General features: G+C 37.7%; 3 protein-coding genes across 3 annotated transcripts; all 3 read right to left on the bottom strand.

Annotated features, from left to right (window-relative positions):
- Window positions 1-666: 666 nt before the first annotated feature.
- Window positions 667-5,830, bottom strand: LOC146330537 (uncharacterized). Its single transcript, XM_084711528.1, has 6 exons — window positions 5,755-5,830; window positions 5,328-5,657; window positions 4,890-4,934; window positions 3,565-3,606; window positions 3,332-3,468; window positions 667-1,056 (listed from the first exon to the last, which is right to left on the bottom strand). The coding sequence occupies exons 1-6, from the start codon at window positions 5,813-5,815 to the stop codon at window positions 736-738; spliced, it is 936 nt and encodes a 311-aa protein (XP_084567654.1). The 5' UTR covers window positions 5,816-5,830; the 3' UTR covers window positions 667-735.
- A 4,140-nt stretch (window positions 5,831-9,970) lies between these two features.
- On the bottom strand, window positions 9,971-13,523 carry LOC146330536 (uncharacterized). Its single transcript, XM_084714163.1, has 6 exons — window positions 13,391-13,523; window positions 12,759-13,079; window positions 11,203-11,328; window positions 11,080-11,121; window positions 10,830-10,972; window positions 9,971-10,399 (listed from the first exon to the last, which is right to left on the bottom strand). Exons 1-6 carry the CDS (start codon window positions 13,425-13,427, stop codon window positions 9,998-10,000), a joined length of 1,071 nt encoding a protein of 356 aa, XP_084570289.1. The 5' UTR covers window positions 13,428-13,523; the 3' UTR covers window positions 9,971-9,997.
- A 5,168-nt stretch (window positions 13,524-18,691) lies between these two features.
- On the bottom strand, window positions 18,692-25,367 carry LOC146330535 (uncharacterized). The gene is made up of 5 exons (XM_084714162.1): window positions 25,023-25,367; window positions 24,182-24,346; window positions 21,482-21,577; window positions 19,038-19,069; window positions 18,692-18,919 (listed from the first exon to the last, which is right to left on the bottom strand). Exons 1-5 carry the CDS (start codon window positions 25,333-25,335, stop codon window positions 18,764-18,766), a joined length of 762 nt encoding a protein of 253 aa, XP_084570288.1. The 5' UTR covers window positions 25,336-25,367; the 3' UTR covers window positions 18,692-18,763.
- Between the last annotated feature and the right edge of the window lie 2,487 nt (window positions 25,368-27,854).

Genomic DNA, 27,854 nt, shown 5'->3' with positions numbered 1-27,854 from the left:
AACAATTTTATGTTCACTCGCTCACAGGTTACAGGTGTGCATCACTTCCTTTGAGAAAGGTGTGATACACCCTAAATTACTGGCTTGGGTATTGGCGAGTATGCAAATCTATGTACCAATCTTCTTCCCAGCAGCTTCCAGTGTACTATTTTTTTTTAACCTGAGCCAGGCCATACAATTATAGAGGTATCACACCCATACAGGGGTAGCAATATATATACAGCAGTTAAATATTTATATGTTTTTGTGTGTTTTTTTTTCATATGGTGGCCAACAAGGGCAAACGCGCTGCATGTACAAAAACAAGTTACATATACAGAAATGAGTTGCATATACAGAAATGCGCCGCATATAAGAAAACAAATGCAAAAAGAAAACGTACATCCAATCATACAACAGAAGTGCTCCAGGCCTCTAGGGGCAATGCTGAGCTTCCACCCAAGAGACAGACAACGGGTTTAAGTATAAATAAATTAATTCATTTAAAACATGGATGTGCATGTATAGATATCCTTAATGTAATTTGCATGCAAAATAGGAACACTCATGCAGCAGGCAAAAAAAATCATCCCACAGCAACATTTCAAACAGCCATGTTGCATGGGAAAAGCATGGTAACCCTGATCAAAGGTCAACAAAAATTACTCTCTGTTGGACTGAATAATAACTGAAAGAGATGGTTGCCAAAATGTCAAACCCAAGATGTAATGAACCTGGAATTATCCTTTAACAGTATCAACAGTCAGTGTGCTCTTTGATTCCTAGAGGCCTGTCCTTTGGCCCGCAGTTTCCATTAAGGCTGTGATAGACGTGTTCTTCTAACTGGCTGAGATCCAGATGTTGGTAATGGCAGATGTGCCCTGCATCCACATCGTCATATTCACCGAGGCCGGTGCTGATGGCAGAATCTCTATGTTTCGATGTCAAGTGTGAGCAGAGGTCAGGTGGTAGAGGTGGGAGAGATGAAAAATCAGGGCAGTCTGGGGCCGAACAGCTACAGTGGAGCTCACATTCAGTTCTTACACCAGGCATCATTGTCTCATAGTCAGATGATATCTGTGGGATGAACAGAAACCTGTTGACAGTGAATCGTTTCTTACAGGAGAGCCCACATTATTCTGCAAATTCATTCATATTTACTGGACATGGTGGCATTTTCAGTAGACGAAAAACAGTGCAACTCTTAAAGGCTACTTAAACAAAGTGCTGCTATGATGTAAATGTTAACATCAGCATGCAATGCTAACATGGTGATGTACAGCAGGTATGTTTACCAGCTCGGTTTAGTGTGTCAGCATGCTAAAGCTGGATTTATGCTACGTTTAAGTGCTACCACACTGGTATGAAAGTAATGCTGTATGATAGCAACACTAACCAGATTTATCCACAAGGCTGTTTTTGTCTTTTCGTTGTGTTTATTGTTTCATGTATCATAGTCATGATAATTTGACAGATTATATAGGGCTTTCACACATCATGAGTCATTGTCATGGGGCCAGAGCAGAAGTAACAGTTTCTTTTTGTTGCTCTACCGTAACAACGTCCATCACGTATGTAGTCATATAATATAGTTACAGCAGCAGATTGAGGTCTGGTTGTCCTTTCTTGTCATTTGTTTGATTTTAACTTGTACAAATAAATATTCAACTAAAATAATAATAAATAATTAATATGAAATGATTCAATAAGTAATTTTAACATTAGTACAGCATCACATTAAAACAGTTATACAGCTCTTATTGTTGGTGTGAAACATTTGATGAAAATCTAATTGAAAATTGAAAATTAAATTGAATTTTGAATTTTATTAAGATAAGGAATATAATAGGGCTGCAACTAACAATTATTGTCATAGTCAATTAATCTGACGATCATTTTTCCGATTAAGGGATTAGTTGTTTGGTCAGAAAAATATCAATCAGTGCTTCCTAAAGCCCAAGATGATGTCCTCAAATGTCTTGTTCTGCTCACAACCCAATAATATTCAGTTTACTGTCAGAGTGGATTAAAAAAAAACAGATATTCACATTTAAGGGTTGAAATCAGAGAACTTTTTTTGCAATCAAACAGATTTAATGATTATTAAAGTAGTTGATTAATTTAATAATCAATTAATAATTGATTAATCATTTGATTGGAGCGGCTCTAGAATATAATATGAAGAAGGACACTGTCAGACATTTTTATTAAAAACATGAATAATGTAAACCATCGGTCTTCAACCTGGGGTCTGCAATCCCTAGGGGGCCCTAAGAGCTGCTGCAGGGTGTCAAACTAATTATTTTGTAATCATTTCTGCAAAGTTTTTTCTTCTCAGAAAAAAAAAACACATTAACATGAATCCAACATGTAACTCCATAAAGGCTAACAAGCTAGCTATGTATTATTGAAACATATTGGCCAATTAGCTGCATTGTTATCTCTTTCTAAGTGTAGCCCTGAGACACATTTTATTTTGTAATTTCACAATCAAGAGAGCCTGACATACCCTCCACCTCAAAAACCGAGAGCACAGAGGGTGAGGCTAACACATGACGTAACATTAGCCATGCATCTGACTTAGCAACTATGAATAAACTCAAACAAGAGAAGCCCAGAAAATATTCAATGCAGTGTATGTGGTAGGGGGTCCCTCCTCTGTGTCTCTCTATGGGGTCCACATTAAAGACTCCTGATATAAACAATTCATGTTTAAACTGTTAGTTTGTGGTAGTTTTTTTTTTTCTTCCATTGTGACTGGCTGGGTCAAAAGTTGTTCAGCATTTGTATAAAATAGCACCGGGTATTGATCATCAGGCTTGGAGAGTAGCGGATTACATGCAACAGGATTACATAATCTGGATACAAAAAAAGGTAACTGTATTCCATTACAGTGTTATGCCTCATAACACGGGTCATAACACCATTTACAGATAAAACAGCTACAGATACAGATACATTTAGTAACCGTGGGAATTATTATTATTAGTGAGATTACAGTTTTAAATCAAAAGTGATATACTAACATGCACAGTGTACACACTGGTGTCAATTCATCATCATGGCCTCTTGTGAAAAAATGCTTCACTGGGTGGGGATTTTATAATTTTTTGTCTTAAAATCAATCAATCAAAAAAATTGTGTACAACAGAGGAAGAGCTGGACAAACTAAACCCAACAATGAACATAAAAAAAAAACAATCATTATTATTATTGATCAGCTATTAATCTAAGCAAATTTATCTGCATTTATTTTGAGAAATGATTAATAATTTTTCAAGAAAAACCTAGCATTGCTATCCTGAGAGCCATGTTACTGCTGTGGGGCTAAATGTTTCTGTCATGCACGAACCTCTCTGTTCTGCTGCGGGACCGATCTTCCTGATTTTCGGTGTTTAACCAACAGCAGGAGGCAAAGTGTGAACAGACACACACTGAGTATGGCTGCCACACACATCACTGCAGTGAGGTACAGCGGCAGGTGGAGTTCTGCAGAAGAGAACAACAACTTGTTAACCTGGCAAGAGCCACTCACACGCACATATTATTAATACAGATGGACACACACATATGCATATTACTCACTGTCCACTGCACTGGCACTTGGAAAGAGGGGTAATGCAGTTACTGGAAAATTCAATAAATAAAAAGTATTAATATTGAACAACAAAATAAGGCAGGTGTGATTAGCATCGAGGTGTCAGAAGCTAAAAATGCTGCAATCTCAGAAATAAGGGTTCCAGAAGGGTTCTTCTTGAGGGGCTGAGGTTTTACCCAGAACCATTTACTTGTGAATTTCCCTTTTTTTTGAAGCAAGGGTTTGTCAAAGGTTTGTTGTAAGACTTCCAATCATTAAGAACGCTTTTCTTCCCAAAAAACATTTTTAGAAGAAAAATTTCTTCAAGGAATGTTGAAATCCTTTGAGAACTTTTAAATCAAGGGTTCTTTATACCACAGTATATCAATGTTCTCAATAGAACCCTCAGGATGGGATCTAGATAGAACCCTTGAAATATAGAAGGGTTCTCAGTAGAATCACCTGGGTGGGTTATAGATAAAACTCTTGGAATGCAAAAAGGTTCTCATTGAAGCCCATGAGTGCGCTCCAGATAAAATCCTGGGAATATAAGTTAATACACAGTGGAATGTCCTGGATGGGTTCTTGTTAGCACCCTTAGAGGGTGAAAAGATTCGGGATAGAACCCCGGAGAGTGGGCTCTGGTTGGTATCATTACACTATAGAATGGGTCTCTGTAGAACCACTCATAGGGGGTTCTTGATGAAACCTCTCACAGATGCTTCTAAGTATAACCCTCTATGTTGAGTTCTAAGTGGGGATCCAAATGGAACTTCTTTAAAACATTCTACCAGGAACCAAAAGGGGTTCTCTTATGAGGACAAACCAAAGAACCCTTTATGGCTTCAGTTACCATCTTTATTTCTAAGAGTGTATTTGCATGAATTTGAAATGCCATATGGCTATTTACACCCAGGTGTATATAGCCTGGTGTGGCAAAGACAACAATGGGTTGGCTATTTACACCCCCCATGGCAGAGACAAACCATGATCTTTTCCTAAACCTAAGTAGTATTTTTGTCGCCCAAAACTTAACCAAACAAGTAACAATAATAACAATTAAGTTTTAAAAAGATAAATAAATCAAAGAATAAGTCAAATACATCAAAATTAAAAGTCAACTCTGACTTCTAGTTTCACACTGGACTCAAACCATTCATCCACCACAATGACCTCTCTACATGGACTTTGTTGGTTTTTATAGCTAAATTAGCTAAACAGGTGTAAATAGTCAAGCAGATGCTGTGCAACTATTTTCATCCAGGTGCAAATAGACACTAATGAAAAAAAAATACCCAGACAGCTGATGTGTAGTTCCACAGATCATACTTACTGTAACGTGTAAGATTTTCTGGAGGGTTTGCTGCTGTGGAGGGTCAACAATAAAACATTAATTTAGCAAAACAGTTGTAGTTACAGTTGTAATAAGCTGTAATAACCACCATATACATATATATATATATATATATATATATATATATATATATATATATATATACACACACTAGCATTTTTATAGAAACAGAAAGTTAAGAAAAAGGGGAACATGTATGAGGGAAGTAACAGTGCTTATTTCTCATTTAGAGTACGAGTAGGCTGACATTTGTAAACCGCAACCTCCAGGTGGAAAGAAGCTATACACCATCTGTCTTGTGGGCTACGTATTTAGCTGTAGATTTTATTTTATGCTCTTGGATGAAATGTGCATAAGAGAAGAACACACATAAACAGTTAACCTATTGATCCTATGCTGTGTCATGATGAACTGTACCTTTGGAGACGTTCAGTTGAATGAAATCGATTTGATCAGACTGGGAGCTGATGTCCACCCCGCACCCGTACGTCCCGCTGTCCTCTGACATGAGTTTGTCCACGCTCACAGTGAAGAAGTTTTTGGTGGTGTTGTCGAACAGAGAGAAACGTCCATTTCTCTCCCACTTGTTGTGTTCACCTGTCTGTATGAGGTGACTGGAGGACCCATTGTCGTGAACATGGCTGAAGAACTTAACATTGTTCTGCTGACCATCTTGATATTTACATATGAAGTCAAATCTCTGACCTTCCACACCAGTAACAACTTTGGTTTTGACACTGATCAGAGCTGTCAGGCAGAATAAACTGTGTTAGTTGTGTTCATGTGTGTTTAACTGAACAGAAGTCAATTACATCAGCTTTAAAAGTCTAAATGCACAGCTCACCTTGGATTTGTAGTATGGCAATGATGGCCGTTGTTCTCCATGAGATCCACATCGGCCCCATCACTCCCAATTTATCTCTAGTCCTCGCAATTGAATTCTTCTCAGCTGTACAATGAGGCAGCGACCTGGATTATGTGTGTGTTCCATCAGATATTTTCAAGTTCATGTGTTTAAACCGCTTCCTCTTTCATTTGCAAAAAAGTCCACCCTGTTCCGTCCGTTCAGGCCATGAAAGTGAAAATCATGGCGGCCTCCATGTCTCAAAAAAAGAGACCTTTATGTGTCCTGCATATCTGGAAAGCACTGTTTTTTGTTTTTTTTTTTGTTTGGTTTTCAAGAAAACAATGTGGATTTAATTCACTGCATCCTTCCCATCCTCTGCAATCCACTTTAGTCATCTCAGACTGTTCTTGTGCTTGACACCAGTACTGCTGTCTGGAACCACTTCCTATAATTGTAATAAGCAAGCGTTAGGAGGATCAACACTGGCCAAAGTGAGACATTTTTCAGTGTGCTAAACTATATGTTATTAGTATTCTACGATACGTTAATAAATGATTTATTAACAATCAAAGTGCTCATGAAGTTTAAAGTCTGTGTAAAGGAAAAGTTTTTCTTCAAAACACACGTTAGAGCAAAGTTTCTGAAAATGTGCAAAAATATTGAAAATAGTTAGACCGGGAGACCGTTGTTCACAATTTCTGTGTTCAAGATTTTCTGGGTGGACTTGAAACATGGTTTGGTGACATGCTGGAGCCATGCTCCCCCAACACTATATAACCCTCACAAACCGACACACGGCCGACACGGCTCCTCCTCCCCTCACCCTCCCTAATGGTCAGTTACGAATGTATCTTCAGCAACTCTCTCGGTCCAAATCATCCCAGCAGCTCACTTCAGCTCACTTGAGTTCCAACAACCTGACACCGAAAGAAAAAAAAAAAAAGAAAACATCCTGTCACAGACCTCTGGTGACTCAAACATGTCTGGACATGTCCAATAAATGAGCGGAGAAAACTACTTGTTTCCTGACGGACAGACAGCTTGTTGCTTACGTAGATAACTGTTAGATGCCTTTAGTGGGCAGCAGAACCGGGCTCAGCAGCCTCTCAGTGAACGTGGCTGGTCATGGAGACAAACACAGCATCCCAGACCAACAGGGAATACAGTACCAAGGTTGTTCTGCAAAAAATTACCTTGGTACTGTAGCCCAGTCTCTATCGTCAAACTGGTCTCTGAGGTTGTTTTGGTCCCAGTGTTCACTGGAAGCTCTCAGTTTGGGAAGAGTTAGCTAATTGGACCGCTCTCCCTCTCAGATACATGGCAGTGGTCGTAACACACAGTGCTGTCAGCAACTGTAAATACCAATCAGTGTCTGCAGCAAATCTCTCCCTAACTGTCCAGTTAACAAGGGGAATGTAACCAACAGGAAAAGGGCAATATGGCTAAAAAAATAATAGTAATAATAATAATAATATCAATATACACATTTTCTCTAAAATAACATACTGTAAATTCTCAGATAGTGGAAACATGATGATCTTGTAGAATGTGATGCATTGCTGCAAACAGTATATAAATGAAGTAGTTAAAATGAGCACAACCTTAAAGTAGTAAAACACCATTTTACTGCTCAATGAGTAATACTAAATTTACTTTTGACACTTTCAGTAAATATAGCTATAATACTAACATTCATTTACCTTAGTTAAGTTTAGAATGACAAACTTCTACTTCTAGTGGGGTTATTTCACTGTACTTTTGCTTAGGTAATTGACTAAAATTACACACAACAAACAAAACAATACTTACAAACTTTGTTTTAAAGTATGTTTTATTCAAAAGTGCCATGTGTTAATCCTTGCAGTCATTGATATTTTAACACGTTATCAATAACATCTGTGCAACATCAGGCTACAATATTTGGTTTAAACATTCTGCTGACAAGTTCATGTGATATCTGGACATGTTTAAAATTTAACTGCGAAAGATTCAAGTTCGGGGGTCATACCATAAATGATATAAGGATGGAAATTTGTTGCAAAAGATCACAATCAATGCAACTTTGTGCGTAGGTAACTTCTTTGTTATCAGTCACTCTCTGCGCGCACTGTCTCCCTACTATTCTAACAAATGAAAATTCAAGAGGCAAGTCTGCATTTTCTTACATTTTTCCAAGCAAGTAAGCCTCACATCAAGCCTAACACAGCAACTCCATAATACACACATGATAATATGTTTCACAGTTTTACAGTAATGTGCAGGAAAATAGGTTTTGGTGGATCAATGTTCAGTGCTGTCTGGCCAACTCTGTGTCTTTATTGATATGACCACTAGGAGTCGCCAAAGTACCTTTAGCATACACATGGGGGCAGCAGCCAAAAAGTGCAGATGTGTGCATTAAATACTGACAAATATTATTACTGACACTGATTCATTGATGGTTAAAGCTCCCTCTCCATACTCACATGTTTCTACACACATTCAAATATGTATATGCATCCTGACATCATCAGGCACTGTCATATAATGTACAACCCCACTTCCAAAAAAGTTGGGACGTTGTGTAAAACATGAATAAAAACAGAATGTACAGATTTATAAAAACCTTTCAAACTGTATTCAATTGAATACAGCACAAAGATGAGATATTTTATGTTCAAACCAATAAAGTTTGTTGTTTTATGCTAATATATTTCAAATACACACACACACACAGTAATGTCATTAAGTTTGTGATACTTCATTGATAAATGAAGCGGTAGCTAATATGATCATAATGAAAAAAACACCTGAATAAATTAGTCCTGCTAAAAGGTCACTAGCCTAGCTTAGCAGATCAGCATAAACTGCTGTCTCTGCAGCTTTTTTATTTTAAGTCTACTGTGACAATGAATAATAATCAGCCTAAAAGCGGTTTCACAGTTTGGTTTGGTTCTCACTGTTTCTGTAGTTACTGATCTCGCCCTTTGTAAGGCTGTGCAATAAGTGCAACCAGTGAAACAAGTAGAATAGCTGTTCTGTGATGACAAAGTTCCATCAATAGTTGAAATAAAAGTAGACTGTATTAACATAGCATAAATGCTGCTCAAAGCAGACTGCAGTCCAATGTAAGAACACTGATGTTGCTCTGAAAGTGGCCACATTATGCTCATCTTCAAGCCCATACTTTTATTTGGGGTTTCTAATAGAATAAGTCCACACCATCACTGTAGAAGCACAGACTATAAAACTGTAGTCCAGACTCTGCCATCCACCTGACTGATAACAATTTCCAAAGCTATATTTTTATAGTTATACTTCTTGGTGTCGACGCCCTTTAATGCATGTGCTTCCTTTTTCCACATTAAAGAGTGTATTTCTGTCATCTATCGAATGCATATGTTGCATTTCATTGTCCCACCAGTGTTTGCAGTGATGTAGGTTTAGCCTCAGTCTTTTAGCATTAACATTATACCATGTATGCAGTTGTTAAGTAACTTAACATATTTAAGACACTTTTATAGGGTTCTCCTTTTAAAATGTGTCAGATAGAAATATAAAAAAAACAGCTGGAGACAGATTTCTCAGGTATTAGCATTAGCTTACATTAGCTAGCTACATTTATGAAATCTACCTGCAAAGGTCATCAATTGACAAAATCCACCATCATCAGCTAGAAATGAGAAGCAGCTTTTGTTTACTTTTTTGTGAAATCAATGACCTCATGTTTCAACAATTGCTACCAATTTTCAATGTTAAATTTGTCACTGTTATCGCTTTAAACTGCATATGTGTGGTGCGAGAAAGCTTGCAGGCGTAGCAATAGTAGCTAAGGATTGTGGGGCCTAGAGGAGGGTCAGTTTTGTTCCAAATGTGTTACAATGTGATGTCACTAAGTAACACAAGAAAGGCTGGATTTCAAATGAGGCATTTCCGGCAGTTCAGAGTGAGAAACTGCCTTTAGCAGATCTTTTGCAGGCACAAAAAGCTATATAACATTAAAGGAAAGGGAAAAACCTGAAAAGAATATTATAGCCACTTTAAAGTCTTAAAAGATTATCTCTCTCTCAAAAAAAAAAAAAACTTCACAAAAGTACATTTTAATCTAGGGCAGCAGTATCAGATTTCATTAATTTGTAAGGTAAATGTTACTGTGTACACACTGATCTCTCTAAGTTTAGACTGTCATCACCTTCACTTTATTCTATCAAGTACTGACTACCAAGCAAACAATCACACCAATCCCACCTTTGAGAGTATCTCAGATTGTTCCTGATAAATCCAAACCAAACCAAAGTGATCTGGGTCTCATTTCCATGGAATCACTCCCTGTTGGTTTGTTTGCCACCTGTCTAGTTGCTGTGTGTTTATTTTTACGTTTACTATGAGAACCGTCACCAGTTCTTTCAGGTATCGTAGCAGGCAGTGGTTTGAAATAGATCCCAGAGGCGTCGTCTTGAACGTTTGCAGCTGAATGTCTTGAACCTGTGGTACTTTTGATGTGGCAGATGTTTTCATAGATCTGAGAGGGTACGCTACACTCTGCTGCTGCAGATGCAGATGTTGGTGGGTCCTGTTTTGGGTGGTGACTACAAGAGACCCTTGTGGATAACTTTTTCACCGACTGTACTTCCGCTCCGATCTCATCGTTCTCACAGTCGACCTGTTGAAAATTGGCAAAGAAAAAACAAATCAGCAGCTGTTAGTTTGCGTTCTAACTGCGTCTTTGTATTAAATCTACTCAACCTCGATTACTGCAGCAGCCTTTTTACCTGCCTTAACCATCAATCTATTAATAGACTTAAGAATGTACAGAACATTCACTCCCAGTATCTTTTAGAGTATAGATTTTATTGATGACTTTTCATGCCCTTTTGGGTGCCTGTCAGATGACAAAACATGGCAAAGTTAGTTGTTGTTGTGGTTTTAGAAACTCAGAAATTTTTGGAAACCCCCTGTTCATACAGTGATTCTGAAAATACGAAACTTGTCATCAGCTTCATTTAATTGGCCATCAAGACGATCGTTGTGTTTCTCTGAAAAGGCAGTCAATCTGTGAAGAGACATGTTGAGCCTCAGTTTCTGTCACATACCTGCCCTTTATCTGCACTGACAGTGTCTGTGCTGCAGACTTGGGGGTGAGGTTTTGACGTTTTTCTGCGTTTCCTGAAGCACATCACCAGCACCAAGACAGTGAGCGCGGAAACAGCCGAGAGAGTGGCGAACAATACAGTGCCTGACCAAAATCAAAAGAGATGGCTTATCAGTTTCACATTTCAACTCTGTCACCAGCTGATATTCATGTGCCAACTTGACACGTCAAATCGTAAACCAGAAACTCACCAGTGCTGATGTTCTGCTCTCCTCCATCAGTGCAGTTTGAGGCTGTAAGGTTGGACTGAATATTACATTTATCTGTCTATCATTAATATTTTTTATGGGTTCAAATTTGATTGATTTGATTACCTGTTGGAATATTTGTAGGCCTGCTGGTGTCCATTCCAGATGGCATTTGTGTTGAGTAGGAAATACTCTGATATGGCCATGTGGGAGAACCTTCAGGTATGACAGTTGTTGTCTCATATGGAACAGCTGTTTGAGAACAAGGGTGAAAGAAGTAATCAACATCCTACTTAAGAAAAAGTCCCAATATGGCAATGTAAAAATACTTGATACTACGTACAAGTAAAAGTCCTTCATTCAAAATCTTTCTCAAGTAAAAATAAATAAGTATTATGAGCTTTATATACTTTAGGCATCAAAAGCAAAAGTACTGATTCTGCAGTAAAATGTCATGTGAATGCTTTATAATTTAAATATGATACTATCAAACTGACAGTACTTATGCATCGGTGTGCATGCAGCATTTTACTACTGTAGATTTTATATATAGTTTAGTCCAGTGGTTCCCAACCTATGGGTCAGGCCCCTCGTGAGGGTCACAGGATGAAGCTCTTCATGAAAAATAAGTCTAATTGCATTACACAGTGTGTGTGTGGGAGGTAACATCGCTCAGTGTTGCAGTAACAACTTGTAGTCAGAACTAGAGAGTCTGTTGGGCGGCTGCTGTCAGACTCGCTGCATCTGCAGAGCTAACTGAGCTAATATTAGTGACTGAGAGAAGCTGAGGCTCTGGGGGTGTGTGTGGCGAGGTGGGGGAGTTGGGGGTGTCAGTAGACCTTAGCCCTGCTGTTTGTCAGGGAAACATCAAAAGAAAGAACGCTGTCTGAATGCAGAATGCAGAAGTGCCAAAATACTAAGCAAAGAGTTGTTAAAAAAAAAAAAAAAAAAAGCATAACCTAAGCTGTTTCAAAGACTCAAGAGCGAGGGCTCGGGGAGGTGCTCTGAACTCTGAGCAGTCCAAAATGGTTGACTCTATGTCAGCATTGGCCCTGCAAGATTCAGGATGATTTTAAACAGTGAACCATCTTCAGCCCACGAAACGCTGGTTTAACCACTAAACACCCCCTCCTGTGAAAATTATGTTTTTTAACCTTGTGAAGTAGTTAACAATATGAAAGACACTCCATTTTATTCTGTTGATTTTTAAGTACAACACCAGTTCCAAAAAAGTTAGGACACTGTGTAAAAAGTAAAACAGACTGCAATGATTTGCAAAGGCACAATTTCCAAAAAGCTTATAAGCTATAAAGCTATAGTTTTGTGTTGAGAAATGCTGGACACGTAAAGTTCTTCATAAAGTGGTGAACCTGATCCGATCCTTCTGAACGACTGAGGCTTAATAACCAAACATTATACTCTGACCTTTTCCAAACAGGTGTTTTTTCAGCATTCGACAACTTTCCTAGACTTTTGTTGTTTTTTATCAATGTTTTACACAACATCCCAACTTTTTCAGATATGAGGATGCATACAGTACATACATTGCATACATAAAATGGTAAAAATACTTTTTCTACATTATGTGAGTAAATGTGCTTAGTTATATTCCACCATTGATTTGAAAATGTGAATGCAGAGATAAAAATAGAAGTTATCAGTATGTAAGATCATGCACATACCTTCATTCACAGTCAGATGTACTGCTGTGAATGTATCAAAACCAGGCCTGTCCACTCCACACCAGTATCTCCCCGAGTCCGACAGCTGGAGTTGACTGAAAGTCACAGTGAAGACTCCGTTTCCCAAGTCCACCAGAGTTATCCTCCCCGACTCCACTTTTCCCCCAGATCCTACTGTGATCATTATATCTTTACTGTCTTTGCATGGATCCTTGCAGAAGTATTTTTTGTTATACCACGCTAAATTGTGCGAACACTGGAACGAGACTTCTCCCCTCTCGTGTCCCTCTACATTGATGTCTCCTCCTTCTGTCCACATAGCTGCCACAATTAAATCATGTTACAAGAGTTAGAGCATCTTTGAGTGGTTTAAATGAATGAATGGATGGTTTCATTAATGTTTCTGCAACTACAGACATTTTTAAGTCCCAGCAGTGAAATTTTGGATCTATGTTAAATTTGTCATATGATTCTGTTATGAAACATCTTGACATAAAAATTATTACTGAATAATGTGTTTTGATAGCATTTATGAATCATTTATGGGTCCACTTTTGTTCACGTCCCACAACTAAAATGAGTTAATTCAGTCAAAAATGCTGGTAGTTGCAGAAACACCCTAACACACTTACCATAAAGAAGACAGAAGAAGATAGAAATGGTCTTCATTCTTACTGATAGTTGATAGTCCTTTATTCTGGGTAGTCCCTCCAGGTATTTATTTATTTATACCTATCTGTTCTTAACTGCCTCCTAGCAGTGGTTAAAGGTTTCATCGTGCTCTACCATGGCACAACCTCGAGCAAAGGACCATTATGTGCTCTCTTCCTGTGGTTTATGAGGGAGAGAGGGAGGGGTGCTGTGGGCGTCAGACATTAACCCAAGAGAAGAGGAACACGTATGTGGGAAGGTGAAGTGAAAAGTTCAGTGTTCAGCAGTTCCACACTAGTTCCAGCGTCATCAGATTCTTGTATCATCATGTGTGGTTTGCAAGGTGAATGTCAAGCAAATCAGGAATTGAAATTCAACAAAACCTACAATAATGTATCGAACCTTTCAAGGCAAGTTGCTGCACTACATTTAAGTTTTAAAAAAGTTTTACTAATCTTTTGTTATGATAATAACATTTTCTTCTTTTGATGAACTTGGATGAATCTTTAAGTTTTAGAAATGTATTTCAAAAATGAGTGAGTAAACTCATCGAGGCAAAAGTGAAAAATTCATATTTTGATACTTTAAATTAAAACAGTTTCATTAAAATTAATTTAAATAGCTCACTCATTTTTGAACTGGATTTTGTTTCCCAAAAGACTCAAAAATTTAAGTTTATTGAAAGAAGAAAATGAAATGATCTCAATTAAAGATTAGAGGTCAGCAGAACTTAAGAGGAAGTTTCCTTGAAATATTGAGTTGTCTCATCTTTATTTAATACTGTATATACTGTAAATAGACTACATAGAATATATACATGCATATACTGTACATAATAATTTCTATTATTATTATTAATTTCTAAATAACCATGCCCTGACCTACAAAGTTTGTTCTCATGTAAGATGACATTTGGTGCAGGCGTCAACAAATGTTATATCATCGTGATTTTTCATCATGATTTTTCTTGTTTGTTTGTTTGTTTGTTTTTTTAATATGAAAACTGTGATGCAAAAAGTATATTTCCACTAACCATGAATCATATCACAATAACAATCTATCAACGTAAATGAAATATGTTTTTTTTTCCATAATTAATTCATTATACTACAGTGTATAGAAGTATATAGTATAAAATTAGGCGTAGTACAGCTATTAGAGTTACTTCTCTTTACTATCCCTTTATTTGTTTAACTTTGTTCTTAGCTGTTGAGTCTGTTCTGTTCTATCCTGTATGTGTGCACATACTTGGCAAATAAAGTCAATTGACCTTTCGCTAAGCCCTGCCTCCAACAGCCACTGTCCTATCATAGCTTAGCAACAGTAACTAGAGCTAACAGGCTTTGCATTTCCCTACATATTAGGATGTTGTGCAGGAGGCTCTGAGGAGAGCGATACTCTGCTTTCATGAGTCTAGACGGTGGCATCTTTTCTGTAGTCTCTCAAAAACGTGAAACACAAGAGCACACATGTGGTGAATGGATTAAACTCTGTCTTCATCTGCTCTAACGTAAGCTGCAAATGTTAGCATGTCCAGCTAGCTAACACTAGCTTACTAGCTGCAATAACTTTACCTCCAGCCAAACGCGTCTTCATTTGTTCTGTGGGGGTTTGAGAGGGAGGATGTGGGCTGATGTAGAATCAAAGTGGGTCAATGACAGTGCATCTTTCTCTGGCTCGCTGTCTCAGGTCTACGCTGGGTTAGCTTAGCTCTTATCCCGCCTATCTTCCACTGTTGCGGTCCAGCTTGTCTGGCTGAATGACCTGTCTTTGAGGTCCACTGTAATAATTGAGTCCCTGCACTACCTTTTCACACATTAATGAGTGTATCTCTGTCCTCTATCATGTAGATATACCTGCTGTATTTCACCATCCGACCAATGTTTGCTGAGATGTAACCTAGCTTTAGCCTCAGTCTTTTAGCATTAAAGTTCTACCATGTGCGCAGCCGTCAGATAACTTACAATTTACACTTTCACAGTGTTAACATTGAAACAGACTTTTCGGTCAAGTTGAGCAGTTAGCAGTAGCTTACATCAACCAACTACACTTATAAAATCAACTTGAGTCATTATTTTAGCCGACAAAATCCGCCATCGTCAGCTAGAAATGAGAAAATGCTTTTGTTTAAGTCTAAGGATTCAAAGACCTCGTGTTTCAACAATTACTCCCAGTTTTGATGTTACATCTGTCACCGTTATCACTGTAAACTGCATAAATCCAATGCAAGAATGAAAAGTTTGGCAAACTTAGCAACAGTAACTGCGGAGAAGTGAGAAGGGTCAATTCTATTTCTGAAGTTCACCACATCAACTTAAAAGCTAATGACATGTCAAAGTTATGGGGTTGTTTGGGAAATATAGCATATTTATAACGGACATTTAGGCAAGAAGGTCAATGCTACAGTGTCTCATGTCTGTCCATGAAGCTATACAGTCAGCAGCTGTTTGACTGTTTGACTTTGACTGTTAATATGGAGAAACAGTTAGGATGGCTCTGTCTGAAAGTAACTGGGAATTGTATTTTTTGTACTTCGTTTTTGTCTGCATTGAACAAACAAGCCACAACAATTAATGAGGTGATGAGATGTGGATTTTGTTAACGTTGCACAGAGCCGACTTGCTGTTGCTCCCTGTTTGCAGATTTTAATCCAAGCTAACATACTGCCAGTTTAAAGTGTAGTTCCCAAAATTTTAAACTTAAAGCCACTGAAAACTTGGCTTGAAATAATAAAATGCATACATGGCATCAAAGTTTAGCTTCTCATTAAGCATCCACAAAGATCTGAATGAAAATAAACAGTCATAATTATTAGACATCCACATTCAACAACAGCTAATTTTGATGTTTAGTCTGCGGCTTAAATTCGGCATTGGTTGAGACAAGTGAAGCGGGGAAAATGTAATAAACATAGCGTGCACTGATATTGGTTTCAGGTGGGTTAAACCACTGTGTTAAAGGAGTGATGTAACAGCTTCAGCTACTTGTTTCTTGTTGCTCAGACTCAGAGAGCAGCTGGAGCAAAGTAAGATTTGTTGCAGACACTTAGCAACTGACGTGGATTTTTTTATGATTGGTTTGTGGAAGTAATTGAATAATTTTCATAATAAAAAACAAAACAAAACAAAAACTTAGATGAAAATATTTCAAATTTAGATTCAATTTGATTGCTATTACTTTTATATACTTAATATTACATACGTAAGACCATAAATTACATGGAAGACTACAGTGGATCTGGGTTTACAGAGGCTTTAAAATATGTCTAAAAGTTAGGCTTAATTAACATTTTCTAACCCTGCCCAAAATTACAATGGCAAAACATTTACAGATTGAAACTTTAGTTGCTCTATATGCAACTATACAAAGGCAGGAAATGAGTCTATTGTCATTTAAAGAACAGACAGGTGCCTTTAGAAGAAAGCGATGTTACAGATGTGAGTCACTGTGGTTGTGACACTTTCCACAAAGACTGGAGTTATAATGTCTCTTGGTGGGCTCTCTATTTGTGGACAGAGGTGTTAAAGTGTAAAGTGTATTTTTCTGACTTATCTCTTTTCTCTCTAATCTTCTCACATCTGCCATTGAAAGTTGGTGACTCAGTGAGTGACTGTAAGCAATCATCGCAAATCAGCAGACTTGAATCTGTCCATAATAATGAAATATTACTAATTATTAATAAGGCTAACAACTATTACCAATGAATTCTTAGTTTTTTATGTAATAATATGTCATGATAATAATTAGAAGTAATTAGAAGTAAAGCATTTTATGGTTAATGCAGCAGCAGCGCATTCAATCCATGTATCACGGTTATCAGCAGTTTGTCAGTTTGCATGACTACAATGCTACCTTAGTAACCAATGAACATAGCACCCACAAACCAATCATAGACTCTGAACTGACAGCTTCATTTGCAGAGGCGTCTGCAGAGTTTCGTAGTTTGAACGGAGCGCGGAGCTCTGTGCGGACCCTTCATAGGCCCTCTGTGGAGCTCCACACTTGCAAACACCAGACACACCACAGTAACCATAAATGACACTTAATAACAAGTAACTCTCATGTCTTAGGCTTCAATTCTTGAGCAAGTTACTGTTGTGAGAATCAAGCGTGTCAAGACTAGACTTTATCTACTCGTGCAAGGCCTGTCCGTTTCACAAGTTGCACGTCTGTTTATTTCCTGTCAGTGCTACAGTAACACTTCCTCTGATTCTAAACTTAGTCATTTGGTTACTTTACTTTTCACAGTTAGCTTGGCACATTTTGTTAATCATATTTACTCTTTATTTTGTATAAAGTGTTCTTGAGCAGTTTGATAATCACCACAGAGTCTTAGATAGCTGTTAACTAGCTAGCTAGCATCAGCATCTTTATTCAGTCTCAACAAAAACAACATCAAACTCACAAAAAAGGGCTTTCAGCTGCTCCAACAATCACCAACACTTGTTTTATTGAAATAAATTCGTACCTCACTCTGTTAAATATCACTTCAGGGAGCAGCGAGTGGGAGGTCAGACACATTTTTCAATATCTCATAGTTAAAGAGGTAGTGGTGGTAGGCTTCAGACACTTCATAAAACTTCATAAAGTTTAGTCAGAAATTAAGAGAGAGAAAGAGGTAGATGAAAAAAAAATCAGTATGACAATATGGAAATGTATTTTATAATTAATTATATGCCAGTATTAAAGCTATAATACGTAATATTTCTGCATTCAAATGTCTAAAATCACTACAGCAATGTTATATATTTTGTTAAGTTGTCATTTACGTTATCCCTGATGGTTCCAGCAATTTTTACAGGCATTAAAATCTACGATTTATTCAAAGTAACGGTGCATTTCCTGCTAGCTGTTGCTGGCTAGTTGCTATTACTTATGGGAAAACCTAGAGTACACTGCATATGTCGGATATGAGAGTGAGGAAGGAAGCTGGCGAACGTGACTTAACGTTATGTAAATATATCATTAACATCACCTCATCCATGAACTTGACTTATGCCTGACTCATGTTGATGAGATCTTCATCAACTGTGGTTATTTAAGTGTAAAGACACCCACGATCCCGCACCACTTCATGGTGTTGTCAAAAATTTTGTCTCAGAATTAAAATATTTTATGTTTAAATCTTTTTATCTATTACACTGGCAATAAATATTAGCTTAAGTAACGTGACTTCTGGTATAAGCCACGCCCATTTCTAGTCTTCTATCTTACAGATATACAAAATGTAAATGTAAATAATACGTACTCAAGCAGAAATATATTCAAACATTTTTCCTTTAATTTAATCAAAATACAGAGACAAGGGTGAGATTAGCTGTGAGCTCAGAAACAGACCAAACCCTGCTCCGTGTTCAGTCCAGACTTTTTGGATCGAGTGCCTGGTAGATGGCAGCATACTGGGTGGCATCCTGAGCACTGGACTCTGGATCAGTGTCCGGTTCTAAAGACTGCAGCCTCACTGCAGCCTGAGTGGAGGCAACATCTGCATTTTCCTCACAGCAGTCAGCCTGCAAATTTATAAAGAATCATCACGACTGACTCATCAAGACTGAGCAAGAAACTTTAATTCTTAGAGATGAACATTTCAATTAAAGTGAAAACTGGTATGATGACATGGTCACTCACCTCATCTTTATTTGCTTCAGGTCTGTTCTGACCTTATGAAAGAAACAAGAAACAAGATTTGTTAAAATATTTATCTGTACAGATAGGGCTGGGCGATATGGCTTAAAATATCTTGATATTTTTATTATTTATTTTGCGAGATACAGTAAAGTTTTAGAACACCCCAATTTTTCCAGTTTTTTATTGAGAATTATACAGTTTAATGTCTCATTGTATTCTGAAACGAAAGCATAGAACAAATAAACAAATGAAGTTAAAAAATAATTAATGGAATCAATTTATAAACCAAAATGTATTCTAAACTTTTGACTCATCAAAGTAGCCACCTTCGGCAGATATAACAGCTGAACACACTCGTGGCATTTTTTCTACAGTGGAAATCAAATATTCTTCAGAAAGTTCTTCCCATCTGTTGCAAAGTTCCCATAAATGTGTGGCACTTGTAGGTTGCTTTGCTTTCACTCTTCTGTCCAGTTCATCCCAAACCAGCTCGATGGGGTTTAAGTCTGGAGACTGTGTTGGCCACTCCATGTTTTCAAGCTTACCATCTTGTTCTTTTTTCCTAAGGAAGTTCTGGTATAGCTTGGACTTATGTTTTGGGTCATTATCATATCAGAGGTTACTGCATGGTGCTGCAGAATGCTGTGGTAGCCGTTTTGGTTCAGGGTGCCTCTCACTCTGTACAAGTCACTGACCCTGGATCCAGCAAAACAGCCCCAGACCATCATGCCTCCTCCATGTTTGACAGTTGATGTCACACACTGAGGAACCATCCTTTCGCCTACAAAACAGCATACAAAAATCCTGTGTGATGAGCCGAAGATTTCAAATTCTGATTCATCAGTCCATAACACCTTCTTCCAGTCTTCAGTAGTCCATTGGCAGTGTTTCATGGCCCAGGCAAGCCTCTTTTTCTTATTCTGACGTCTTAACAATGGCTTTCTGGCTGCAACTCGACCTGTCAAACCTGCAATTCAAAGTCTTCTCTTCACAGTTGAAACTGAGTCTTGTTTACTACGACCAGTATTAAGCTGTGCTTGAAGCTGTTGTCCTGTGAGCTGCCTATCACACAAGCTGTTGACTCTCAGAAACTTGTCTTGTGATTCTGTTGTGGCTTTGGGTCTGCTAGACCTCTTCCTGTCAGAATTTCCCCCCGTTTCTGAGTGTCTTTTGATGATGAAGGAAACTGTACTGACTGACACCTTGACTTTGCCATTTCTCTGTAGGAAAGACCTACAGTTTTAAGTGTTATGATGGTCTGTCTCTCTTCCATTGTTAACTGCTTTTTTCTCACCATTTCTATAGCAACACACTACTTGCTGCAGTACAATACTGTTCAAATAATGCTCATGAGGGTATGGTACCATAGTGTGTTCAAATACTACTTTTATGCAGACAGAGGGGGTTGTAAGGAATCAAGAAAAGTTGGGACACCTGTAGGAACTGGTAGCACCAACTTTCAAGGCTTGATCAACCTCCATTGCTGCAGAACACCTTTCAGTTGTTAACCCTTTTCTTGTTCTCTGAAAAAGGCCTTTTTGTATAATTCTGAAATGTACATTATTTTTCAGGTTTGGGTGGCCTTACCATTTTTTTAACCTCTGGCAGTTCACCACTTACCTTTGTACCATTTCAAGCTATTCATTGGACTTTAACTGCTCGAATTTCAATAAAAAACTGGAAAAATTTGGGGTGTTCTAAAACTTTTGACTGGTAGTATATATCGTGATATACACATTTTCTCTAAAATAACAACTATAAATTCTCAAATAGTGCAAACATATGATGATCTTATAGAATATGATGTGTTTCTGTAGATTAAACTATTGAACAATATATAAAGTAGTAACCTGACATGCCAGATGGTTTGTTACACATCTGTGAAGTTGTCCTTAAAAACTTTTAAGAAAAGGGCAGGCACTTTCAGAAAGACTTGAAAGCAGGTGATTGGATGTACCGTCTGTCTATCACATCTAACAGGGGCTAATTTCAACCAATCAGATCAACACAATCAGATCACACCTAAATTCACACCCGTAGCTGCCAGTGGTCCCTCCCAGGACACTGACTGGCTGTACCACTTTTTGTGTTGACACAAACAGATAACAGATAATGAGCTCAACCCTCAACATCTACAGCTATAAAATGCAACATACACATTAATGCAGCAGTAATATTAATCCAAAAACATACGATAAAATAATGAAGCACTGACAGACCATTTTCCTGCAGAATGAGTAATGCTACATTTACTTTTCACACTTTCAGTAAATTTTGCTGTAATACTGACATACCTTAATAAAGTGTGCATATGTTGGGATGTATAACCAGGAAGTAAACCTGGAAGCAAACTTTTTTTTTTTTTTTTTTTTGGGTGTGTGTGTGTGTGTGTGTGTGTGTGTGTTTGTGTGTGTGTGTGTGTGTGCGTGCGTGTGTCAGCTCACCTGGGTTAGTCCGGCAGTGTCCGTAGAATATAAGAGGTATAATGGCACAAACCAGAAGAGCCAGACTCACTGAAACAATGATGACCACTGTGGTATCTGCAGACAACAGAGCCAGACATACATGTGAGCTGATAACCAGACAGTTTACATGACAACAAGAGGCCCTTCAAATCAAATGAGAAAATAATCATACATACCAAGGACAGCAACTGCAACTGCATAAAAACATGCTTTTAATTCAGAATTAATGCCTTTCCACGCTAAATTTAAAAGCTAAAATATAACATTAGAAAAAGAAAGAGGGGGAAAATTATGTGCAAAAAGGGCAGGTGCTTGAGCACCACCTTGGGTCTATCTATGTACATGCCTGTTTTTAGAGTACTTTAGTTGGTAATTTCCTTCAGTGCACTCTGACATTCTGAACAGTGCGAACATGGTCTATTCAGTTGTGGGTTGGGTAAGAAAAACAAAGTAACACATTTTTGACCCTTAAAAAAAGGTTTGCCCCTTACTTAATACCCTTAATGTCTTGCCACTTTTCACTGAAACTGCTCGGGCTAACTCTGGTACAGAGGTAGCTTTATTAACTACAGTTTATCTCAAAATCAGTACTACAAAATAATAATGCTCTCCAAATCATAATAAGCTCAGTCTATATAATCTCCAAATATTGATTTAGTATCTCAAAATAATGACCTAGTATGTAAGAAATTATTATTATTATTTGAGGAAGTTTCTTATTATTCTGAGCTACTAATTCTTTATTTTGAGATACCATCATAATGTCATAGCCTGACATCAGATTGAATTGTCAGTTTGTTACACTTCATTTCCATATTCAGTCAGACATTGCATCCGCTCTATGCAATTTCTCAGGGGGAGGGACGATTGATTTCCCCTAACCAATCACTAGAGACCAACATCATTCTGAGCTGAGAGTGGTGCATTGCCATGACAGCATACTTTGTTTTTGCCCCCACAGTCATTATGAATGAATTATGTGAGTGGGGTGGTTATGTTGCTTTAGTCAGGCATAAAGTGTGTAGATTTTCTTTGCTGTGTAATGACTTACAGAAAAAGAGAAATCCCTGTCATGTAACTACAGTGTCATCATGTACTCTACAGGAGAGTTTGTCCAGACTGTGAAAACCTGTCTTTGACAGGCCAAAGACAGTTAAATAGCAACCAGAGATCTCCTGCTTTGGACCTGCAAAGACATATCGCCTCATAGTACACTCCTCTGGAAAATGTATATAGATAAACAACATCAGCTGATTGATCACATTTCCTTTTAGTTGCAGACCGACATGAAGTTAGCTCATGGCTACTAATTAGGTAACATTTACTGCTACATTATGTTACATAAACGGGCAATTCTGTTTCCTCTGCTTGGCAGCAATAACAACACAGAGCCTTTCAGTAACTATTATACTGCAACCCGAGCTGATCTGCACACTTTTCTTCTTTGGCCAACTTGAAACAGTTTTGATAGCAGCCACCGTTATAACTCCTCTTCCTCAAGCTTTTGCACGACATCTAGCACAGCTTGACAACGGCATTATGGCACTAACCAGCTAATCGTAATTCCCTCTGTGGCACTTACTGGTGGGTTATCTTATATTTCAAGAAACCGCTGTTACACGTCATGATACCAGACCAGAGAAACAGCCAACTGGGCGTATTTGAACGTCAAGACCCAGGATAATCATTTCAAGAAAGTTTCTCATGATAAAGAAAGACTGACAGGGTCTTCCTCTTTTTCATCACATTGGTAGTAATGGGCTTCTATAGGAGACAGATGTTTCAAAGAGCGAAGAAGAGTATAATGTGGATATCTGTCTGCTTCTCACTGTCAACGGACACTCCAGTCTGCAGTGTAATTCATATACTTCAGTGATAAACCACAGAATTATAGAGAAACATCAGGCTTATTGATAAAAAAAAAAAAAAATGTTGGTAGAGCTTTAGATCATAGCCTGCACCGAACTGTGTAATTACTTAATCAGTTATGGTGTATTGTGTTTTTACCTACCAGTACATATATGTAAGTACTGGGCAACAAGATAGAATAGAGGGGGTAACAATTCAGTATTTTACAAAGAAACTATACTGTAGTGATTGTTTAACTACTGGGTACCTTTTCCATTATTACGGGTTAAGTAACACTTTAAATTACAGCCCACATGTCCTGCACTGTACAGGATACAACCAAATGCTCATATTAATCACGTGTAATAAGTAGTAAAAACTTTAACTTTTCAGTTTAAGCTTTACTAAACATGAAGTAATTGTTTTTTATTGTTTAAATCAATCAGTTCTGTCCTGTTATTAAAAAAAAAAAAAGTTCAGAAAACTCAGTTCAAGGCAGTTGCCTTCACTAGATTTCTGAGTTTGAGAAAGTTTTGAAACCTTGAAAGTTTTGAAAGAAACCAAGCAAAGTTTTGCTGACCTATAATCTTTTGTTGAAATAATATACTTTTCTTCTTTAGATAAAATTGAACCTTGTGAGTTGTAGAAACCACCCCAAAAAATCATAGCGTAAAACAACCATTTTGCAAAATGAACCTCAAATATCCAAGAAAAGTAATAATGTTTTTGAGCAGATGTGAACTATATTATCCAAACTGACTAAGCCATCATTATGTAGCTGAGTTATAACATGACTTGCTATAGGAGAACAGCAGTTAAAATGTGAGAAACCTGTGAGTTTGGTTGCTGCTTGCTCATTGGTCTTCTCCTCTGCAGCGGGCAGGGTTGTTGGCGAAGCTGTAGTGCTGGATGGCGAGATGCCTTGAGGCAAAGTTTCAGCTTCAGCCTGCAGGTTGGTGGTGGTGGAGGGAGGAGGTCCAGGAGGAACAGTGGAAGCTTTGAGAGGACAGGATGGAGGGCGACTGTTGAGAAATACTGTCTGTGCATCTGTGTGTGTGTGCGGTCATGTGATATCTTTACTGCATTAGTGCCACATCACAAGATATATACAGTACGTTCCATCCAGTTTAGTTTGTGGACAGAATTAATAGTATGGTTTCTGCAGGTCTATATATATGTGTGTGTGCATATTTATGTATATATATATATATATATTTACATATAAATATATATGTATGTATGGATTATTGTATGTATGTTATGCATGTATGTTCATTTTTTTCATTTATCATTTTGGACAATGAAGCTTAATATCCTGTTGCCATGACATCCCTTTGTATCTTTTACAGGGATCATTGCAAAAATTAAAAAGAATATGTGTTTTCATGTAAATTCTATATTCTGTGATTTATATTTTGTATAAGGATGCAAATATCTCAACATGAGATTTTTTTTAATTCTCTCATACATTGTGTTAATCACACTCTGACATGGACTTGATTTTCCTCCATAACATTTCGATATGGACGTGAAATGGCTCTTAAATTACATTCCTAATGCATTCATAAGGTCTTAAGTCTTAAAGTCTTTAACTTATTGAAACCTGCAGAGACCCTGAAAAGTTTTAGTTTTCCTAAAACATTTCATGACCTGTACCAAATCGAAAACTTACCATTTAGGACTATAAGATTGACCTCCTGGTACAACACAATAAAAGAGTTGCCCACTCCACAGTGGTATCTCCCTGCGTCCGCCCTCCTCAGTCTCTTTATGGTTACATTGAAGGCTCCACCCCCTCTGCTGACCTCCATGCTGTATCTCCCACGCCGTGTGAAGGTCTGCATCTTCCTGTCAGTCTGAATGACGATGTTTTCTCTGGAGCAGTCTCCTTTGCAGAAGTACATGTTGTAGTGTTCAGAGCTGTTGTCTGTGGTCCAGCTCCCAGAGCAGTGGATGGAGACCTCTCCTCCAACATGGCCGCTCATCTCCTGCACCACTGAGGCCTCCACACGCCCAACTGCTGTAAAAAACAAAGGGCCTAGTTACAGCTGCAGTCACATGACTTTAGACTCGACAAAATCATAAAAAAACTGACTTTAATATCAGTGACTTGTGACTTCACTTGGACTTGATACATTCCTACAAACTCAAAAAAAAAAAAAAAAAGTTCCACAAATCAAATCATTCCATTCATTTCCTGAATCAGCTAACGTTAATTCCCTGCTATTTCCATCAAGTCAACATCTAAAAGGGAAATCTGTAATTTACTGTAATAAATCATGAAATGATCATGATAGATCATCATAGATGAAGGCAGGCAGTAAGATAGGCAGTCACTGAACCTAAAGTCCAGAGTGTGTATTTCCAGAGCAGTGGGCTTTTATTTTCAGGATAACGGGGCTAATAGCTGATCAACTTACAGTGTAGGACTTATTCTCACTTGTTATTGTGAATTTATGATATTGTGCACATTCTGCACTTGTGTTGTGCTCCTACAGTCTGCAGAGGTTGCCCAGGTCTGAGGAGGAGAGGGTGGAAAGAAACAACTCGCTTCAACCACAGATTGTATATTAAACAGGGTTCCAACTGATTTAATATACCATCTATGGCTCCAACTCACCGTTTGGACTGCTGATGTACTTTTTGCATGCACAGTTGCTGCATATTGCTCCTTTAATTCCTTGGATCCTGAAGGACCATGAACCATGAAGAACTAACATTATGTTACTGAGCTCCAGGTGGAAAAAAAAGACACCAAAGATAAGTTTGTTCATGTGCAAAAACTGCAAGGTGGTCAACAAAAACCAAATTGCAGCATGCAAAACAAGCTTCCAATTTCATCTGACGTTTGAAGTTGCACAAAGACCATTAAGGCAAGGTACTGGTCTTAAAATGGCATTACATTTGGTGAAGAGTGCATTACGACTTGTTTGGGACTTGAAACCTAACGTTAAGCACTTGGGACTCGTCAGTCTTGGCTAAGGACTTGAGTGCAAAGATGAGACTTATTTGGGACTTTTGACAAAACAATGACTCAGCCCGACCTCTGGCATCTACAGTACTACAGATGAAAAGACTGAAATCAGTGTTGAAACGTGGATGAGCTGCTTGACAGGAATCTCATTAAAACAAATGAACACATAACTACAGTCCCTTCTTGTTAATAAGAGTTAATAAGTTAATTATGTTACAGATTCTGTGAGATCAATATGACTATTCATTTAAAGTTGTGTTTCTGGCCACAAATAGAAGTCCAGTTTTCATTCATTTTAGCTCTGTTTTTGGTCTCCACCATCTCCTGAGGGAAGCATCTGGTTCTGTAGTGGCTAAATGCTCCCCCTTATGTTCATCTGCTGGTCACTAACTGTGTCTGTCTACTATTTGGTGCTAAGCAGATGTGCAGCTGGTAAATTAAAGCCCTTTTTACTGAAAAAAGCTGCCTGCATGCAGCTGAACACAACACTGTGAGAGTGATTAGAGTGAACAAAAACAGGCAACGACAGCTAAACTCAAACTTGCTACGAAGCTCTGAAAAGCTGAAGGAAGCTGCAGATTTTGGTGATAATTCTCTGTAGAAAAAATATCGAACATGGGTACTTTAAATTTTATAGTCCACTCAGAATTCCACTGTTAGTTTTACTTAACTTTATCAGTACCATGCAAATTGGGAAATCATGCTTTCTTTCTCCACATTTTGTAAATTAATCAGAAAAAAGACTCAAGTTTGATCTTGGTTTAGTTTGAACTGAGTCCTTACTACAGGGTTGACATAATATTCTTGACTTATCAAGGTCTCCATAGTTAATTTTGTATTATTTAATTTATGTACAATGACCACTTCAGCTGTTCAATTGTATGCAGTCACTCCCATAATTATGTACCTATGTTTGTTTTTCAAATTGTTTCAATATTTCGTTTTTTAATAGAAATTTAAAATGGTGATATGGAGTCGACCCAAATTATTGTTTCACCAGATGCCTCTTGTTTGAATGTGTTTTCTCTCTTAGACAGTTAATTTAATCTAAGAGTAGTTATAATCAGCTAATTCAGGTTTAAAACAAGTAAATAGAATTAAACATTAAGCATTAAGTAATTAAACTTTTGGCTGCTTTGTATTCCTTACTGTGGCATCTGTTTGCTAGCTTTCTATGTAAAAAAGTTAACAAAAATGTATATTATTTCCTAGCTAGCTAAAAAGTTAACAAAACGTTGTATTGTTTATTAGCTATTTATGTAAAAAGTTAACAAACGTTACATTGTTTGCTAGCTAGCTAAAAATGTAACAAAATGTTGCAACATTTGCAAACTATCTTCATAAAAAGTTAATGAAACATGACACTGTTTGCTAGCTAGCTAGAAAGTTTTTCTTTTAAATCAGTTATTGTGTGCTAGCTAGCTAAAACATTAGTTAGCCCTGTTAGCCTACTCAAGATGGCTGAACAGAGAAGCTCAAATTTCTTCTCCTATGAGAAATATTTGATGGCTGAATTAATGGAGAAATGGC

This window comes from Lutjanus erythropterus, chromosome 3 (genome assembly GCF_056507025.1).
Source record: "Lutjanus erythropterus isolate fLutEry1 chromosome 3, fLutEry1.hap2, whole genome shotgun sequence".
NCBI lineage: Eukaryota > Metazoa > Chordata > Actinopteri > Lutjaniformes > Lutjanidae > Lutjanus > Lutjanus erythropterus.
This window is presented reverse-complemented; position numbering and strand designations above follow the sequence as displayed.

Excerpts from the sequence above, each read along its gene's own strand:
- LOC146330537 (XM_084711528.1), bottom strand. The coding sequence starts at position 5,815 with ATGGGGCCGATGTGGATCTCATGGAGAACAACGGCCATCATTGCCATA. Across the intron at positions 4,935-5,327 it reads TCAACTGAACGTCTCCAAAG|GACCCTCCACAGCAGCAAAC; the intron begins GTACAGTTCATC and ends TGTTTTATTGTT. Across the intron at positions 3,469-3,564 it reads AAGTGCCAGTGCAGTGGACA|AACTCCACCTGCCGCTGTAC; the intron begins GTGAGTAATATG and ends TCTCTTCTGCAG.
- LOC146330535 (XM_084714162.1), bottom strand. The coding sequence starts at position 25,335 with ATGAGCGGCCATGTTGGAGGAGAGGTCTCCATCCACTGCTCTGGGAGC. Across the intron at positions 24,347-25,022 it reads CAATCTTATAGTCCTAAATG|CTTCCACTGTTCCTCCTGGA; the intron begins GTAAGTTTTCGA and ends GTCCTCTCAAAG. Across the intron at positions 19,070-21,481 it reads ACACTGCCGGACTAACCCAG|GTCAGAACAGACCTGAAGCA; the intron begins GTGAGCTGACAC and ends TTCTTTCATAAG.
- LOC146330536 (XM_084714163.1), bottom strand. The coding sequence starts at position 13,427 with ATGAAGACCATTTCTATCTTCTTCTGTCTTCTTTATG. Across the intron at positions 11,122-11,202 it reads GCCTACAAATATTCCAACAG|CCTCAAACTGCACTGATGGA; the intron begins GTAATCAAATCA and ends CCAACCTTACAG. Across the intron at positions 10,400-10,829 it reads TCAGTGCAGATAAAGGGCAG|GTCGACTGTGAGAACGATGA; the intron begins GTATGTGACAGA and ends AATTTTCAACAG.